This window comes from Paramisgurnus dabryanus, chromosome 9 (genome assembly GCF_030506205.2).
Source record: "Paramisgurnus dabryanus chromosome 9, PD_genome_1.1, whole genome shotgun sequence".
NCBI classification, from domain to species: Eukaryota; Metazoa; Chordata; class Actinopteri; order Cypriniformes; family Cobitidae; genus Paramisgurnus; species Paramisgurnus dabryanus.
The window spans coordinates 38,149,389-38,167,381 of record NC_133345.1 but is presented as its reverse complement, the minus strand read 5'-3'; the positions used below and the strand labels follow the sequence as shown (position 1 = coordinate 38,167,381).

Sequence of the window (17,993 nt, the reverse complement as noted above, 5' to 3'; positions counted from 1 at the left end):
TTACTCGCGGGATTTAACTTTGTGTCATCGAATTGAAGCAAATAGCGCGTGTTTCCGTCAATCGCGTCAACCAATCTGCTTCAATCGCATCGCCCTGGATCTATTATCGTCTTTGTAGGGCTGTAACGATTAATCGTGTGTCCCATTAAAAATGAAACCGAATCTGAATCGCAAGGCTGCAATTATGTGTTTCATGCACAGCTTGTGCGTTTACCACGGCATTTGGTCAGTAGGAAGTCCTTATCAATCTAAAATCATTATGACTCGTTAAACAAAATCATTCAAAATATTCTTTATTATCATGAAAATACCTGAAACAACTTGAAGAACAGCGATATAAATATTCCTGTAGACATTTCCTGGAATAGCGTTTGTAACGCTTCTCCTTCTGTAGCACAAGGGGAGTTTCTGCATGAGAGCGCCCCCTGGCGTTCGTATGTGCCAGGATTTCACTGTATTTCATTCAAATTCATTCATTAAGAATACGCGCATTTGCACGGTTAATCGTTACACCCCTATGTCTTTGCATTGACTTTGTATGTAATTTACTCGTGCAAATAGTTAAAAACACTGAGGTCATGGGTTCGATCGCAGTAAGGTAATATGTATACTTTAAATCAGGGGTCACCAATCCTGGTCTTGGAGGGCAGCTAATTAAGGTGTGTTTGATTAGGGTTGGAGCTTAACTCGGCAGAGACACCAGCCTTCCAGGACCAGGATTGGTGACACCTGCTTTAAATCATGATTATATATAAACAGAATATTTTTGTCAGATAATAATAATAAAATAGGATGAAAAACGACTCTGCGCTATTATATTTATCATTTCTTAATCCATTCCTGCCAAATGAATGTATGTTACCTGATTTTTTTTAAATTTTCACTGTTTTCCCTCCAGAGTTTGCTTCTGATGGCTGAGGTCAAGATGATCCGTGAGCTGCCCCGAAATCCAACCGTCGCCGTAGAGATGACCAGTGCCAGTCTGGCTTGGGAGACGGGGGGTCACAGCGCCCAGCCTACGCCCCGCGGTACACCCTATGTAGGCCTGGGATCGAAAGGGAGTCGCAAGAAGCGCCGTCAATGCGATGACCCTGGACATCATAAGATCTTGGAAGAGGAACAGCATGGTCATCTGTTGAATGATGTGTCTTCAGACATGGCTGCCAGCCCCGATGATCACAACCTGCAAGTGCCAACCATTAGTCAGCGACTCCAGAGAACTCTTCACTGCATCGATCTCACGATACAAAAGGTTTGTGCGTTTTTGTTTCATTTTACAGTGCTTAAAGATAAAAGACGAGAGAAGAAAAACCCCAAGAGTATGAGAATAAACATTTGGGAGTAACACTGACTCCCAATGTCCTTGGATTGATACCATATCAGTAAAGATTACAGGGAATAATCGCATTTGTATACTTGCGTGATTACATGGTTCCTTTACTTTATTCCCTAGGGAAAGTTGGTTGGAGTCTGTGGCAGTGTTGGAACTGGCAAAACATCTCTCATTTCTGCCATTCTCGGCCAGGTTAGCTTTTATTGAATGATGCGATTTAAACTGCGAGCTGCCATTTATCTATAATGGATCCATGAGATATATTTAGAAATCCCTCTGATCCATTTTAATGTCTTTTGCACTCATCTCAGATGACACTTTTAGAGGGGACCATTGCCGTCGATGGAGATTTCGCGTACGTGGCACAGCAGGCCTGGATCCTTAACGCGTCATTTCGTGATAACATCCTGTTTGGCAAGGAAATGGAGGAAGAGAGGTGAGGGGACACTAAAACGTGTCTCATTTTGATGTACGTATAATGGCTGCATTTAATCAATGTTGTGAATAGTGCCTATGAGTCAGTGTAAAGGGGGGCGCTGGCAGATTTGTCAATGCGGTGCTGTGACTCCGCACAGAGATAAAAATAAGTACAGATAACCTTGAGCGGTTTGTTCATGTGATATAGCTCTGTTCTTTTCTATGAGATGCATGCATTATAAACCTGATTTCCTTTGAATGTTTATAGGACCAGTTTTTTATTTTTTTATTAAGGAGCTCAAACATGCATTTTAGTCTGGGACTAGGATAAAACCTGTCCCCATAGGGTTTCAGCTTTATTGATGTTTTACCTTAAACATTTTAACTTAAAGATATTATATCTCCTGCAGATATCAAGCTATTTTAAGCGCTTGCTGCCTGAGACCAGATCTGGCCATTCTACCTAATGGTGACCTGACTGAGGTAACACATCATACAGAAACATCTTTCTAAATGGGAGTCAAAGCTACAGAAAGCACATGAATACATCAATAAAGTAACGCATCAATATCAGTGCGGTAAGTTCAAATATGCCATCACTTTAATAACATCGGATCTCATTGGTTCTCTGTTAGATTGGAGAACGTGGTGCCAATCTTAGCGGTGGGCAGCGCCAGCGGATCAGCCTGGCAAGAGCCTTATACAGCAACAGGGACATTTTCATCCTCGACGACCCTCTTAGTGCTCTGGATGCTCATGTCGGAAACCACATCTTCAACAATGCCATTAGGAAGCAGCTCCGCGGCAAGACCGTCATATTCGTCACTCACCAGCTTCAGGTAAATACCAGTTTCATTGACCTTGCAGCTTCTCGTTCCTGTTTTGCATGCTTGTAGTGTGCACCAAATGCTTTCTCGGTCATGTGACCAAAATAATGTAAAATCGGACGGGGATGTCAAAGGGTTCAAATGTACAATATTTAATCTTTCTTGCCTTAGTAAAGATCCCAGTTTTGCTAAAGATATTTCTTTTTGGTGGAAACCAAATGAATTAAACTCTTTTGTACTACGCTGCAGTATCTGGTGGATTGCGATGATGTGATCTTCATGCGTGATGGCAGCATCACAGAGCAGGGCAGTCACGAGGATCTAATGAATCTGAATGGAGACTACGCCGCCATGTTCAACGCCCTTCAACTAGGAGAAACACACATGGCTGAGGTCAGTATCTCATCATTCGGGTATCTGTTGTAGTCATACTTTAAAGGAATAATAATATTTACTCACCCTCATTCTATCGCAGCTGACGCATATCTATATAAATATGTCCTCATGTCCTAAATGCAGGAGACTCAAACGCCTACAGTGTTGTCAACTTATTTGGCGAAATTGAAACATTGAATCCCTTTGGTTCTCACGTGTCACTACTTAAGAGAGACGCAAGAACTGCTAAGATTCAGCATTATCGACATGCAGTCATATTGTCTGCGCTGATCTGTATGTTGAAATCAATATGCAACATATTGGTTGATATGCTCAAAATAATAATCATTTTCTCTCACAAATGTATAATTTTGTTTCAGTAGACATTTATTAACCCACTATGATGGATTGGTGTGCATCTTAGAGCTGGTGCGAGAAGGAATCGCGCCTTACGCGTGACAAGCTCTTTCACGCGAAGTGAAGCCCACAAACTCTCTCATGCGTGGAAAAGCACACAATACGTATGTTAAAGGAAAACACCACCGTTTTTCAATATTTTACTATGTTCTTACCTCAACTTAGACAAATTAATACATACCTATTTTTATTCAATGCGTGCACTTAATCTTTGTACAGCGCGTTGTGAATGTGTTAGCATTTAGCCTAGCCCCATTCATTCCTTAGGATCCAAACAGGGATGAATTTAGAAGCCACCAAACACTTCCATGTTTTCCCTATTTAAAGACTGTTATATGAGTAGTTACACGAGTAAGTATGGTGGCACAAAATAAAACGCGATTTTTTTAAGCAGATAAAAAATAAGAACTAAATTTATATGGCGGAAGAGCACTTAGTTTGCAGCACTTCGACCTCGGCGCAGTAACATCATCAGTCCTGACTACTCCCCCTCTCGCTCTTCTGTCAATATTGTTGCGGGAATGAATGGGGCTAGGCTAAATGCTAACACATTTGTGACGCTCTGTACAAAGGTTAAGTGCACGCATTGAATAAAGATAGGTATGTATTAATTCGTCTAAGTTGAGGTAAGAACATAGTAAAATATTGAAAAACTGTGGTGTTTTCCTTTAATGTGAAACTATAATGATAATAATAATTTTAAAACCATAATGGGCCAACTATGGTCATGAAGGCCATATGTCTGAATATCGTCAATATATCGGCACAACCCTAATTCAACATGTTGACTCCCATATAAGAAGATAAAATGATGGCATTTTATTATAAAATTATTTGTTTGAGTTCAACTAAAGAAGAGAATTCAGGTACATCTGAGATGTAAATTATGAGAGAATTTTCGATTTTTGGATGAACCATTCCTTTAAAAAAAATGGCGATTTTTATGACAATTCTGGTGAGGAAAACCTTATTTCTTTCGCCACCATTGATGCGTTATCTCGTCAATTAAGAAAAAACAGCTTCCCTGCCAAAGATGAGTTTGTAGGGCAATCCATATTTACGCTGTTATCCACTAGGTGGCGCACTTACCAACCTTATAAAACACTAAAGCATCCACTGATCCAATAACAGTAAAAACTCTATGTTTTGATCATCTCTGAATCTGAACTCTAACAAAAGTCCTTTACAAAAATATCAGCTTTTTGCCTTAAAATTAGGCATTTTTGAAGAAATCTACCCATATTAGAGAGGTGATAAAAAGAGAACAAATGACAATAGGATAAACCATTCTTTGTTTGTTTAAAAGCTGATCTTTCATTTGATATATTGTATGTTTATATATTTAAAGAAGAACATTTTCTGAAATGGATTAAACTTTCGAAAATCATTACAAATGCTGGCGGGGACGAGCTAAAGTCCTGTGTTTGTGTGATTTTAGGTGCCGAATAAGAAGGCTGGGAGTTCCCTGAAGAAACCATTGGAGAAAAAGAAGGCAGGCTCTGTAAAAAAGGAAAAAGCACTGGATGAAGATAATGGTAAGTATCACTACACTGTACACAACTCACATTTAATCATGCTATTCCTTTAATATGATCTGCTGATTCCCCCCCCCACACTTTTCTTCAGGTCAGCTAATGCAGGTGGAGGAGCGAAGGAAAGGCTCTGTGCCCTGGTCCGTGTATAAAGTATACATCCAGGCTTTAGGAGGCCTGCCTGTCTTCCTCTTCATCCTGTCACTTTTCGTTCTCAATGTGGGCAGCACTGCCTTCAGTAACTGGTGGCTCAGCTATTGGATCAAACAGGGCAGCGGGGTAAGAGTTTGTGGGCAGTTTGGAGGAGGGGAAAGAAAAATGGTTTCAGGTCTTTTTTATATTTACCTCAATGTGAATAGCAGCAACACTCATTCTGTAAATGCACCATTAGAGCATATATGACTAACTTTCTTTTCCATATACTGTAAAATGCCTATTAAATGACTATTTGTGTGTGCATTAATATGATTTCTTACTTAACAGAATACAACGGTACATGTTGGGAACTGTTCAGTGGTAAGTGAGAGTATGCGAGATAACCCTCAGATGCAGCATTACGCCGCCGTCTACGCCATGTCTATGGGTATCATGCTACTTCTCAAACTACTGAGAGGCATCGTGTTTGTTAAGGTGAGATTTCTTTAGTGTCATACAACATTGTGAACAAAATTACAGTCTCTTGATTGGTAGAGCGTTGCGTTAGCAGCATGAATGTCGTGGTTTAGATTCCCAGTGTACACAAATACTTATAAAATGTATAGCAGTATCGTTTTGAAAGCATCTGCCAAATGCACAAATTTGACCCAGGACCATAAAACCAGTCAAAAGTCGCATGGGTATATTTGTAGCAATAGCTAGCAATACATTGTATGGGTCAAAATGATAGATTTTTTTAATGCCAAAAATTATAGGATATTAACTATTTCCCTGCCATTTACGAGTTACCCTGTCAATTAAGAGAAAATGCTTCCCTGCCAATTACGAGTTTTTACGGCAATCTATATTTCCGCTATTAAAGTGGCGCGCTTTAAAACGTATACTTATTCAGAAACAGTAAAACAGTCTCTCCAGAAAAACGCAATTATGCGATTGCATGATTTATAGGGCCCTATAATTTCCGCAATCACGGAATCTCGGACGGAATCGCGGAATTGGCAAATTAACACGGAATCTATTGTTAACGCGGAATTTCGCAGAATTTAACATATTTTGAATAAAATTCAGTTTTTGTGTGGGAGACGAACGTATGTCTGGGGGAAATGCAGACCGGAGGAAGTAAATCTGGGTGACACACCCCCTCCAAAACACTGAAACCATGGCGAAGCGGCACTCCACGACTCATCAGCAAAAAATTAAGAAATTTGACGCTACGCACTTAGTTCCAAGCAGTTCCCACATGACTTTTATGTGACCGGAGAACTGTTATTTTGTAAGTTTTGTCAACATTCTGTTCACTGTGAGCGCAAAGATACATGCACTCTCTCATCCACGTCTGTCTCACTGCACCTCTCACACGTGCACGCGCTCAAGCATCTGTCCGAAGTGCGAACACAAATCCTCATGTAAACTAACTATCCCTCGCGTTTAAAATATAATCATCTGCATCATGGCGCCGCTCTCTGTCTCTCTTTCGCTCGCACGTGCAAAGACCTGCGCGCTCATGCTGTCCTAAGTCAGATCACTATCCTGTGTATGTTTGTAAAGTTATATGCATTTCAAGCGATTGGGTATAAAATATGGATCGTGTTCCGCTGGACCGATGTGTTTAAGGCACTTCTGAAGGCACCACTGCTTTTACACCTTGTTGTAGCCTTCTGCAATAACACTAAACAATGCATTGAATTGAGTTGTGTGTGTGTGTGTGTGTGCGCGCGTGTGTATGTGCGTGTGTAAATGCATGTTTTACAGTCATAAAGTAATCCTGTTATCCTGTTTTTCCCCAAATCATTTACATTTTAATCATTAACATTAAAGGCACACTCTTTTTATGACTAAATAACAGTAAAGGGTAAAATAAATAATTGCCAAAAATTAAAAAGGAGAAAACGGAATTTGCAAAAACTAAAACAGAGAAAACAGAATTTGGGAAAAATAAAACGGAATTTATAGGGCCCTAGATTTATTGCATAATCAGCAAAAGTCCGCATTTATGTGGGTGACGTATTTTTTTTCAAATAAGTGCGCAAAATATGTGGGGCTTGCATGACTTAATAATCCCCGCAGTTTCGTGGAAAAAATCACATATCTTAGCAGAAAGTTGAAAAATGTGACATTTACCTAACACAAGCGCAGCCATGTCCCCTGTTGCCATGGGAACGTTATGAAGTGATGTCATTATTTGATGTGAACATCACTGAAAAGCATTAATTGCATAAAAATGCATAAATATCCCGCATATTCCATCGCATTTTTGTAAGAAAACAAGATCAAGAATTTTTGCCCGCAATAATCACAAAATAAAAAAACAGTTTCTGGAAGGACTGGTAAAAACTCTGTGTATGTTTTTAAACGCTGGTATGGAAAGAGTTAAGTGAAGATCATGTTCAATGAAGATATTTTGTAAATTTTCTACTGTAAATTTATCAAAATACATTTATCATTAGTAATATATGTTTCTAAGGACTTTATTTGGACAACTTTAAAGGCGATTTTCTCAATATTTAGATTTTTTTGCACCCTCAGATTCCAGATTTTCAAATAGTCTACCTTGGCCAAATATTGTCCTATACTAACAAACCATACAACAAAAAATTTACCCTTATAACTAGTTTTGTGGTTCAGGGTCACATACTGTATGTAGATCTAGTATACGTAAGATTTAGCATTTCAGTGCTAACCTCTGTGTCCTATTATTTGTTATCAGGGTACTCTGCGCGCCTCCTCGAAGCTCCATGCCGATCTCTTCCAGAAGATTCTTCGCAGTCCCATGAAGTTTTTCGACACAACGCCCACTGCCCGCATACTCAACAGATTCAATAAAGACATGGATGAAGGTAAGAACTTAACTGGGTTTTGCAGTCAGAGAAACCGATATTTTTACCATACTGCTATATGATCAAATCTCAATCCTGTCAACTTTCTTCAGTGGATACACGTCTGCCGTTTCAAGCCGAGATGTTCATTCAGAACGTGATTCTGGTCCTCTTCTGTCTGGGCGTGATCAGCAGCGTGTTCCCCTGGTTCCTGGTGGCGGTAGGACCGCTGGTCGTCCTCTTTACCGTACTGCACGTCGTTTCGCGGGTCTTCATTAGGGAACTCAAACGATTAGACAACGTCACGCAGTCGCCTTTCTTGTCCCACATCGCTTCCAGCATTCAGGGCCTGACCACTGTGCACGCTTACGGGAAAGAGGAGGAATTCCTGCAGAGGTAAATGCTTGGGATATCACGTATTTCTTTACTCATGCTTTATTGTTAAATGTTTAAAGTTTATAGGCTTGTGCTTTTTCTCACAGATATCAGGAGCTGCTGGATCAGAATCAGGCTCCATTTTATCTGTTCAGCTGTGCCATGCGATGGTTGGCCGTACGTCTGGATGTGATCAGTGTGGCTCTCACCATCATCACGGCTTTGTTGATCGTAGTCATGCACGGTCAGATTTCTCCCGCGTACGCTGGCCTAGCCATTTCCTATGCTGTACAGGTGAGATCACATTAGATGACACATGTATAAAGAAAAGTACGTAAAGGAAGCTGATTGCTTTGCATCTTTATATCTTTCACAGCTCACAGGTTTATTCCAGTTTACAGTTCGCTTGGCCTCTGAGACCGAGGCTCGATTCACCTCAGTGGAACGAATTCATCATTACATCAAGGTACTGATGTATTTCTTTCTGACCTTTCATTCACAAATTAAGTTTGTGTTATTCACAATACCTCTGTCTATATTAGTCTCTGTCTCTGGAGGCTCCTGCACGGGTGAAAAACAAGGCTCCTCCATCCGACTGGCCTCAGGAGGGTGAGATCGTGTTTGACGGCACAGATATGAGGTACAGAGACAACCTACCGCTGGTCCTGAAGAAAATATCTTGTACCATTCGACCGAAAGAAAAGGTCGGCATTGTGGGACGAACAGGCTCGGGTCAGTCTCTGGACAATAATTAAAAACACATTAGCATAGATCTACAAGGTATTTAAATTAGTATATAATGGTAAATGAATGTCATATCATCTGTCCTCAGGGAAGTCTTCTCTAGGAGTTGTCCTCTACCGGTTGGTCGAACCTTGTGGTGGCTCCATTAAGATTGATGGTGTCAATATCTGTGACATTGGCCTTGCAGATTTGCGCCACAAGCTGTCAATCATTCCGCAGGAGCCAGTGCTGTTCAGTGGTACTGTCAGGTAGGCGGGCCCTTCTTTGTTTATTTCCAGTGTATTCCTAAAGGTCCTGTTAGGGTTGCACGCAAGCATCCACATCGTTCACAACCATACAAACACAACAGGTTACATGGATTTGGATGCCAAGTGTCCTTAAATCTTTCTTTATCTTATACTCCAAACACATCGTGCATACAACATTTTAAATAAAATATTTGTTTAAAGAGGAAAGATATGTCGGAGCCGATGGTGTAGTGGACAGTGCTCCGACATATGGTGCAGACGCACTTCCGGCGACCCGAGTTCGAATCCCGGCTCGAGGTCCTTTGCCGATCCCATACCCCTCTCTCCACCCTGTACTTTCCTGTCACCTTGTTATTACTGTCTATCAAATAAAGGCAAAATGGGCAAAAAAAAAGAAAAAAAAAAGAGGAAAGATATCAATCGTTCAAAGTTGGACATTTTTTTGGCCACTATGTTAATGAATTCATTTGTCGCTCTTATGTTTATATGACATTTTCTGTTTTTCTCCAACAGATCCAACCTGGATCCATTTTACCAGTATTCCGAGGAGTTAATCTGGGATGCCCTGGAGAGGACACACATGAAAGAATGTGTAAGCCAATGAGAATCTTTAAGAAGTTCAATTGATACCATACCGCAGATATGACAACTTGATTTGGTCTCAGATTAATCATTCTTGTCATCTCTTGTGTCTGCTCGCTGTGTTTCAGGTGTCTCAGCTGCCCTTAAAGCTGGAATCTGAGGTGGTGGAGAACGGTGAGAACTTCTCTGTGGGTGAGAGACAGCTACTTTGTGTGGCCAGAGTTCTTCTGAGACAATGCAAGGTGAGTTTAAGGCTTTTTATTCATTTTGGCACTTTAATTACACAACAATGGCCTTTCTGGGGGCTGAAAACACAAAAATATGCAATTATCGTTAACTTCGCAAACGTGAATTTGTGATGTGATGCACGTGTATTGCGTGTTCAGACATCACCAATTACTGGCTAGGGCTGCGTTTCCTAAAAGCCTAAGTAGATTGTAAAAACGATCGTACGAATTATCGTAGATTTACAAACAAATTATTAAAACATTTAATTAATCATTGAACAATATTACTACAATTACGAGTCATTCTATTCATGAATATCAGTCATGTGACCTTTTACGTCATTCCAGTTGCCTGCCACCATCTTGAGTACCTACCGAGTACCAGTAGGCTACTGACAAGCATTGGCTAGCTTGCTACGATTTACGGATTTCTTATCTTTAACTGTCTATGATTCTTACGGAAATGGGAAATGGCTACGAAAGACAAAATTTCGCACCTCGACTGTCATGGCGAGCGGATGCCAAAACAACCAAAGTCAGTTGTTCAAAACCTTTTTTTGTAGTAACATCTGTGTACACAAACAATGTTCTCAATGCTCGAGTTCACGTGTAGAGACACAGGTGATACTACGAGCAAAGTATGATGTTGTGTCGAGCCTCTTAGTGTGGTAAAAAAAATCACCTTGTTATTTGTACTCGGTGTGACTATACAAATCACAACACATAAAAAGGAAAATGTTCGCGTTATTTTGTCACTTATTGGGAGCAGTATGCTAGCTGGAGCCATTCACTTCCAGTCTTTGTGCTAAGCTAAACTAGTGGGGGCTGTGTCAGACAGAGTTACAGCACGCACGGAGATGAGAAAGGTATGTATGAACTTATCTAACTCTGGGGGATACGGTGAATAAGCTTAATTCCCAAAATGTGGGCGTGTTTTTTTAATAACTGCATTAGAATGCTATCAATGGTTTAAGCCTCCATTGCCAGCTTTAAAATGACGTTTGGGATCGAGCAAAAGAGCCATTGGATGAGACACGGAAGAAGTAGTCCTACTCACTGTTGCGATTTAAGTACAAAAACCGGACGATGTCTTGAGGTGTGGTAACCGTAGTATAAGCGGAATAATTGACTCCACCTTCTAATAATGCAACGGCCCGTTGTCAATTATTCCTTACTTAAACTGTACCGTGAGGTGTCACATCCACAGTACATATATCTTGTAGAAGTCCTTAAAAAGGGTACATTTATAAATATTATGCATAACAAATATTTATTTAATTTCAATGATTTTCCCTCATTTTGTTCGTGTTATGGATTTGTCTCTCATTTCCTGTAATTACATTTGTTTCATATCAGCCAGTCTGCTTTCTCAATAGCGATCATTAAAAACCCACAAAGGTTGACCGCTTGCGTCAATGAAAAGACGCAAATAGATGCAAATAGCGGTGGGAAATGCAAATGGCGCAAACTGGGTGACACGATTGCCAAAAATGCAAAATATTCGCCTGAACAGCATCTTCCGCACAAAATTTCAACTTCCTTGGGAAATTTAAATAACGCGTTGTCGTACAAACCAATCAGTGAAGGGCTTATTGACACGAGTGATGCGATAAACGAGTAATCCCGTGAGTAATCTAGTGCGAGTAACTGATATTTGCTTCACTTTTGGTGAGCACACACCATAAGACCTCTATCCTGTCTGTCTGTGTTGTTTTGTAAGCCTGACTTTGATCTTGCCCACCAAAGAGAGAGCCAATGAGGATTAACCGATAATTCAGAACAGACTTTGTTCCATTTAACCAGGTCATCCACTTTGTTTCCTTATAATTTTCAGATCCTGATCTTGGATGAGGCCACGGCGGCTATGGACACAGAAACGGATTGCTTGATTCAGGAGACGATTCGTAACGCGTTCCAGGACTGTACCACTTTGACTATTGCACATAGAGTGCACACAGTACTGAACTGTGACCGTATCATGGTGCTGAATCAGGGCCAGGTACAGTTGTTTCGATCAAATATAATGCCAAAGTATGCTTGGTTGTTATAAATTAGTTGTTAAAACACATACACAACACATTCCATGTTTCCTTTAAGTATATTTGATGAAGGAAGGAGTCTCCTTTTTTTTTCTTTTGTGACCCAGGTGGTGGAGTTCGACGAGCCATCCAAGCTTCTGGCCAACGAAAACTCTCGCTTCTGTGCAATGCTGGCAGCGGTGGAGAACAAAATCTCAGTAAGAGGCTAAAGGACGTCCTAGCCAAGGACCGAAGGGAACATTCTCCATTTATATTCCAGTCATTGCTGCTTAATGTTACTCCCTCCTTCAGACCCGCAGGGACCTGGGGAGGGAGATTATTGTATTTCCATGAAACTCATGGGCTGTCATTAGGGGCATGCCTGTTAAGATGTACTACTTGTGAGCTTTAGGTGAAGATACACTGATGCTGTAATGCTATTTACGTGATGGAGGGGTGAAACAGTTTTCATGTAGTTCCATCCATGCGAACTGTGGTGTTTCACAGAGTATTTACCTCTGTTTATATGAGTATATATCAATTTACAAGGTGGTCGCAGAGTCCTTTTGTAGCGATTCTGCCGAGTATGTACAGTATGTCGTGTATATACATTCAGATGTATCATCTTTCCTTACCGTTTAATATTTTTGACAACTTGACTGTCTTCAGTACATGTGTAACTGTTGTCTCGTGACTCGAACCCTAAACTCTGGCACAGGTGATGTTGTACAAGCACTGAACAGGTGGGACTTTTACAGAAAAACAGTGCTGCTTTTTGTACTGTATCCTTGTTCAGCACACCAAGGATTCAGTCTTATATAGCTAAGAGGCCTTGTATATTTATAACCTATTTTCACTGTTAACATTTCAAGTTTATTTCCTCTTATGTGGTCTGTTTTGCTCTGTTATGTATGAATGCATTTCACTTTTTTGACTCGTCGTTGCACTTTGCATCCACCGAGGAGTTCCTCGGATGGTTGAAGGTCTGGTTTTTATTTCCGCCCGAAATAGACGCTCGTCTTAACGGGCCAGATACGCTTGAGCGGGCCTTTTGTTTTTGTGTTACATCGTCTGTCGCAGCACTGGTACAAAGAGATCACGCTACATGATGGGACTCCTGGATCAGGTTGTGATGGTCATTTGCGGTCTGCATGAAGGGAAATCTGATTTTGTGTTGTCTTCATGAGACCCTGCAAAATGTCTTTTTGTTAATTCTGTTATTTTCCATAGCCTTAGCATGATTTCTTACTTGCCTTGTGAAAAGGGTGGAATGAGAGGGGAGAGCGTACTCTCCAAAGTCTCAATAAATTTATTTTAGGTTTAACGTGTCTGTGTCTGTGTTTCTGCAATACTGAGAAGGGATCAACTGTAATGAAACGTAATATCTGACCGATACCTAAGACTATCTGTGATCATTTAGTTACTGTAGTAATATACTAAAGTGATTTTCCATATATATGTACATCTGTTCACCATTGCACAATAATGGCAATGCAAAAAAATTGTATTAAAAAAAAAAAATAGGACTTATGCCAGCTCCTTGTTTCCTGTCTTCCATTATTGGACAAACTGATTAATCCAGGTGTGCCTGACCTCAGTAGTCACAACAACAATAATCAGACACACCTGGATTAATCAGTTTGTCCAATAATGGCAGACGGGAAACAAGGAGCTGGCCTAAGTTCAGGAAGTAGTGCAGCTGGGCATAAAGCCTATTAAAACAGGTAAAAACATGTTCCTGTATGTTCCCATACAGCATTGCATTAGCAGGGTTCAAACCCAGAGGACACATACTGAAAAAATGTATATCTTGTTAATGCACTGTAATGTAAATATAATGAAAACAAATAGTCACACAATGAGTTTTCTAAAATATTATAATGTTTTCATGGGTAAATTACAGATAAGACTGTAATGCACTACAACCTACAACACTTTTGTACAACACAAAGACCTGTGTTGATTGAAAAGCCACCACAGTATCACTTGTTTACAGGAGAACACCTCCTTCCTTTACACTCATATATGGCCACATTAGATATTATTATTTAGGTTATACATTTTTAATTCATTTGTTACATTTATATAGCGCTTTTCTGCAGCACTCAAAGCATATGAAAGAGAAATTCTTCTCAACCACCACCAGTGAGCAACATCCACCTGTATAATGTGATGGCAGCCATATTGCGCCAGAACACACCCCAGCTTATTAGTGGAGAGGAGAAGAACCAGAGTGATATAGCCAGTTAGTATATAAGGGATGATTAGTAGGCCAATGGGCAAGTTTGACATCAAAAGACATCCTGGGATTTTTAACGACCACAGAGAGTCAGGACCTCAGTTTATCGTCTACTCTGAAGGATAATTTTTTGACAGTACAGTGTCCCCGTCACTATACTGGAGTGTTAGGACCCACACAGACCACAGGGTGAGCACCCTCTGCTGCTAAACCTCTACAACAGAATTATTGACCAAGAAAAATGACCAAGCTAAATCAATGTTTGACAAGCATGAGCTTTCACAACTCTTATCAGCAATTATTCAAATAACTGGAGACAAAATATTTTAGGATGCCATGCAGATTGTTAAAGCAACACTATGTAGTTTCCATGTAAAATTGACTTACAGCTCCCCCATGTGGTTGAAAAGCGCAACAGTGCCTGGTATCAGACACTCTTCTGCAGGCAGGGGGAGGGGTGGGGCTGTGTGCTCTACCTTCCACCGCCACTTTCAGAGTGTGCTTGTAGCAGCTAGGAGGCTGCTCAGGTTGCAGCAGCAGTACAATTTGTCCAGTTAAGAGTTGTTCTATCACTGAAATAATTTTAGAGACATTATTTAAAGGTTGAAAAACTACATAGTGTTGCTTTAACCATGCTAAATCATTAACCAAAAATGCTTTTTATGTAGAAAAGACGCTCTCTTGTACGTTTATGTGGTAATCTTGCCATTACCAGTATAGTGGTGCTATTGGCCTACTATTTAGTGGTCAATGTGTCTGTGTGTGTCAGTGTTAATGAGGTTCAGAATGAAATGTGGGGTATAAGAGAGTCTTTGTGAGGCGTGAGGCATAGGACAGTGTTTTTGAGGGTCAGTGTCAGGCATGGGACAGTGTTTTTGAGGTTCACCATGAGGCATGGGACAATGTTTTTGAGGGTCAGTGTGAGGCATCGGAGAGTCTTTGTGAGGTTCAGCGTGAGGTATGGGACAGTGTTTTTAAGGGGTTAGTGTGTGGCATGGGACAGTGTTTTTGAGGTTCGGTGTCAGGCATAGGACAGTGTTTCTGAGGTTCAGTCTGAAGCATGGGACAGTGTTTTTGAGGTTCAGTCTGAAGCATGGGACAGTGTTTTTGAGGGTCAGAGTGAGGCATGGGACAATGTTTTTTAGGTTTGGTGTCAGGCATGGGACAGTGTTTTTGAGGTTCAGAGTGAGGCATGGGACAATGTTTTTGAGGTTCTGTGTCAGGCATGGGACAGTGTTTTTCAGGGTTAGAGTGTGGCATGGGACAGTGTTTTTGAGGTTTGGTGTGAGGCATGGGACAGTGTTTTTAAGGGGTTAGTGTGTGGCATGGGACAGTGTTTTTGAGGTTCGGTGTCAGGCATGGGACAGTGTTTTTAAGGGGTTAGTGTGTGGCATGGGACAGTGTTTTTGAGGTTCAGTCTGAGGCATGGGAGAGTCTTTGTGAGGTTCAGCATGAGGTATGGAACAGTGTTTTTGAGGTTCAGTCTGAGGCATGGGAGAGTCTTTGTGAGGTTCAGCATGAGGTATGGAACAGTGTTTTTGAGGTTTGGTGTGAGGATCTGAAGGATGGGACAATGTTTTTGAGGGTCATTGTGAGGCATGGGACAGTGTTTTTGAGGTTTGGTGTCAGGCATGGGACAGTGTTTTTGAGGTTCAGCGTGAGGCATGGGACAGTGTTTTTCAGGGTTAGTGTGTGGCATGGGACAGTGTTTTTGAGGTTCAGTCTGAGGCATGGGAGAGTCTTTGTGAGGTTCAGCATGAGGTATGGAACAGTGTTTTTGAGGTTCAGTCTGAGGCATGGGAGAGTCTTTGTGAGGTTCAGCGTGAGGCATGGGACAGTGTTTTTGAGGGTTAGTGTGTGGCTTGGGACAGTGTTTTTGAGGTTCGGTGTGAGGCATGGGACAGTGTTTTTGAGGGTTAGTGTGTGGCTTGGGACAGTGTTTTTGAGGTTCGGTGTGAGGTATGGAACAGTGTTTTTGAGGTTCAGTCTGAGGCATGGGAGAGTCTTTGTGAGGTTCAGCATGAGGTATGGAACAGTGTTTTTGAGGTTCAGTCTGAGGCATGGGAGAGTCTTTGTGAGGTTCAGCATGAGGTATGGAACAGTGTTTTTGAGGGTTAGTGTGTGGCTTGGGACAGTGTTTTTGAGGTTTGGTGTGAGGATCTGAAGGATGGGACAATGTTTTTGAGGGTCAGTGTGAGGCATGGGACAGTGTTTTTGAGGTTTGGTGTCAGGCATGGGACAGTGTTTTTGAGGTTCAGCGTGAGGCATGGGACAGTGTTTTTCAGGGTTAGTGTGTGGCATGGGACAGTGTTTTTGAGGTTCAGTCTGAGGCATGGGAGAGTCTTTGTGAGGTTCAGCATGAGGTATGGAACAGTGTTTTTGAGGTTCAGTCTGAGGCATGGGAGAGTCTTTGTGAGGTTCAGCGTGAGGCATGGGACAGTGTTTTTGAGGGTTAGTGTGTGGCTTGGGACAGTGTTTTTGAGGTTCGGTGTGAGGCATGGGACAGTGTTTTTGAGGGTTAGTGTGTGGCTTGGGACAGTGTTTTTGAGGTTCGGTGTGAGGTATGGAACAGTGTTTTTGAGGTTCAGTCTGAGGCATGGGAGAGTCTTTGTGAGGTTCAGCATGAGGTATGGAACAGTGTTTTTGAGGTTCAGTCTGAGGCATGGGAGAGTCTTTGTGAGGTTCAGCGTGAGGCATGGGACAGTGTTTTTGAGGGTTAGTGTGTGGCTTGGGACAGTGTTTTTGAGGTTCGGTGTGAGGCATGGGACAGTGTTTTTGAGGTTCGGTCTGAAGGATGGGACAATGTTTTTGAGGGTCAGTGTGAGGCATGGGACAGTGTTTTTGAGGTTCAGCGTCAGGCATGGGACAGTGTTTTTCAGGGTTAGTGTGTGGCATGGGACAGTGTTTCTGAGGTTCGGTGTGAGGCATGGGAGAGTCTTTGTGAGGTTCAGCGTGAGGAATGGAACAGTGTTTTTGAGGTTCGATGTGAGGCATGGGAGAGGGTTTTTAAAGTTCAGTCTGAAGGATGGGACAATGTTTTTGAGTTTCAGCCTAAGGCATGGGACAGTGTTTTTGAGGTTCGGTGTCAGGCATGGGAGAGTCTTTGTGAGGTTCAGCGTGAGGCATGGGACAGTGTTTTTGAGGGTCAGCGTGAGGCTCGGGACAGTGATTGTGACAGTGGCGAGGCTACACAAGGGCCACGGTGGCACTGGCGCACTCAGACTGACAGTTGGCCCACCCAGTCAGAAGAGACACAAAATATTTTGTGGAAAAGCAGAAGAAATTACGCATAAATTATAATTATATCTTTATAATAATCGCTGAAATATGCATCATAATAAATAATTTACTATTTATATATAGAATGTTTATAATTTGCATGCATTTCTAACCCTTGCAAATGTTAACAGTCCAGAAATTTGAAACAATTTGAGTGCAAAAAGATGTTAAAGAGCACCTATTTTATTGCTAAAAACAACATTATTTTGTGTATTTGGTATAATACAATGTGTTTGTGTGGTTTATTGTTCAAAAAACATCTGTACGTTGTGATTGGCCTGAATACCTCTGACGTCAGCCGGAAATGTGACGCTAATTATCATGTTTGAAAGAATTAGTTACTACCAGGAGTTCCCTGCTAAAAAAAAAAAACAATAGACGCCATCACAAAAATTGTATTGTTTTATT

The 17,993-nt window shown here is 41.3% G+C and overlaps 1 protein-coding gene across 1 annotated transcript in view; it reads left to right on the top strand.

The window, feature by feature from the left end:
* abcc5 (ATP-binding cassette, sub-family C (CFTR/MRP), member 5) overlaps positions 1-13,391 on the top strand; it is a 31,630-nt gene extending 18,239 nt beyond the window's left edge. The window contains exons 11-29 of the mRNA XM_065282837.1: positions 899-1,252; positions 1,454-1,525; positions 1,645-1,769; positions 2,161-2,233; positions 2,386-2,589; positions 2,827-2,970; positions 4,808-4,904; positions 4,996-5,180; positions 5,385-5,531; positions 7,765-7,894; positions 7,987-8,269; positions 8,356-8,542; positions 8,625-8,714; positions 8,791-8,980; positions 9,081-9,240; positions 9,754-9,832; positions 9,951-10,064; positions 11,884-12,048; positions 12,196-13,391. Coding sequence (XP_065138909.1) covers positions 899-1,252; positions 1,454-1,525; positions 1,645-1,769; positions 2,161-2,233; positions 2,386-2,589; positions 2,827-2,970; positions 4,808-4,904; positions 4,996-5,180; positions 5,385-5,531; positions 7,765-7,894; positions 7,987-8,269; positions 8,356-8,542; positions 8,625-8,714; positions 8,791-8,980; positions 9,081-9,240; positions 9,754-9,832; positions 9,951-10,064; positions 11,884-12,048; positions 12,196-12,297 — 2,901 coding nt within the window. The 3' untranslated portion in view covers positions 12,298-13,391. The remainder of the gene's footprint in view (positions 1-898; positions 1,253-1,453; positions 1,526-1,644; positions 1,770-2,160; positions 2,234-2,385; positions 2,590-2,826; positions 2,971-4,807; positions 4,905-4,995; positions 5,181-5,384; positions 5,532-7,764; positions 7,895-7,986; positions 8,270-8,355; positions 8,543-8,624; positions 8,715-8,790; positions 8,981-9,080; positions 9,241-9,753; positions 9,833-9,950; positions 10,065-11,883; positions 12,049-12,195) is intronic.
* The last annotated feature ends 4,602 nt before the right edge of the window (positions 13,392-17,993 follow it).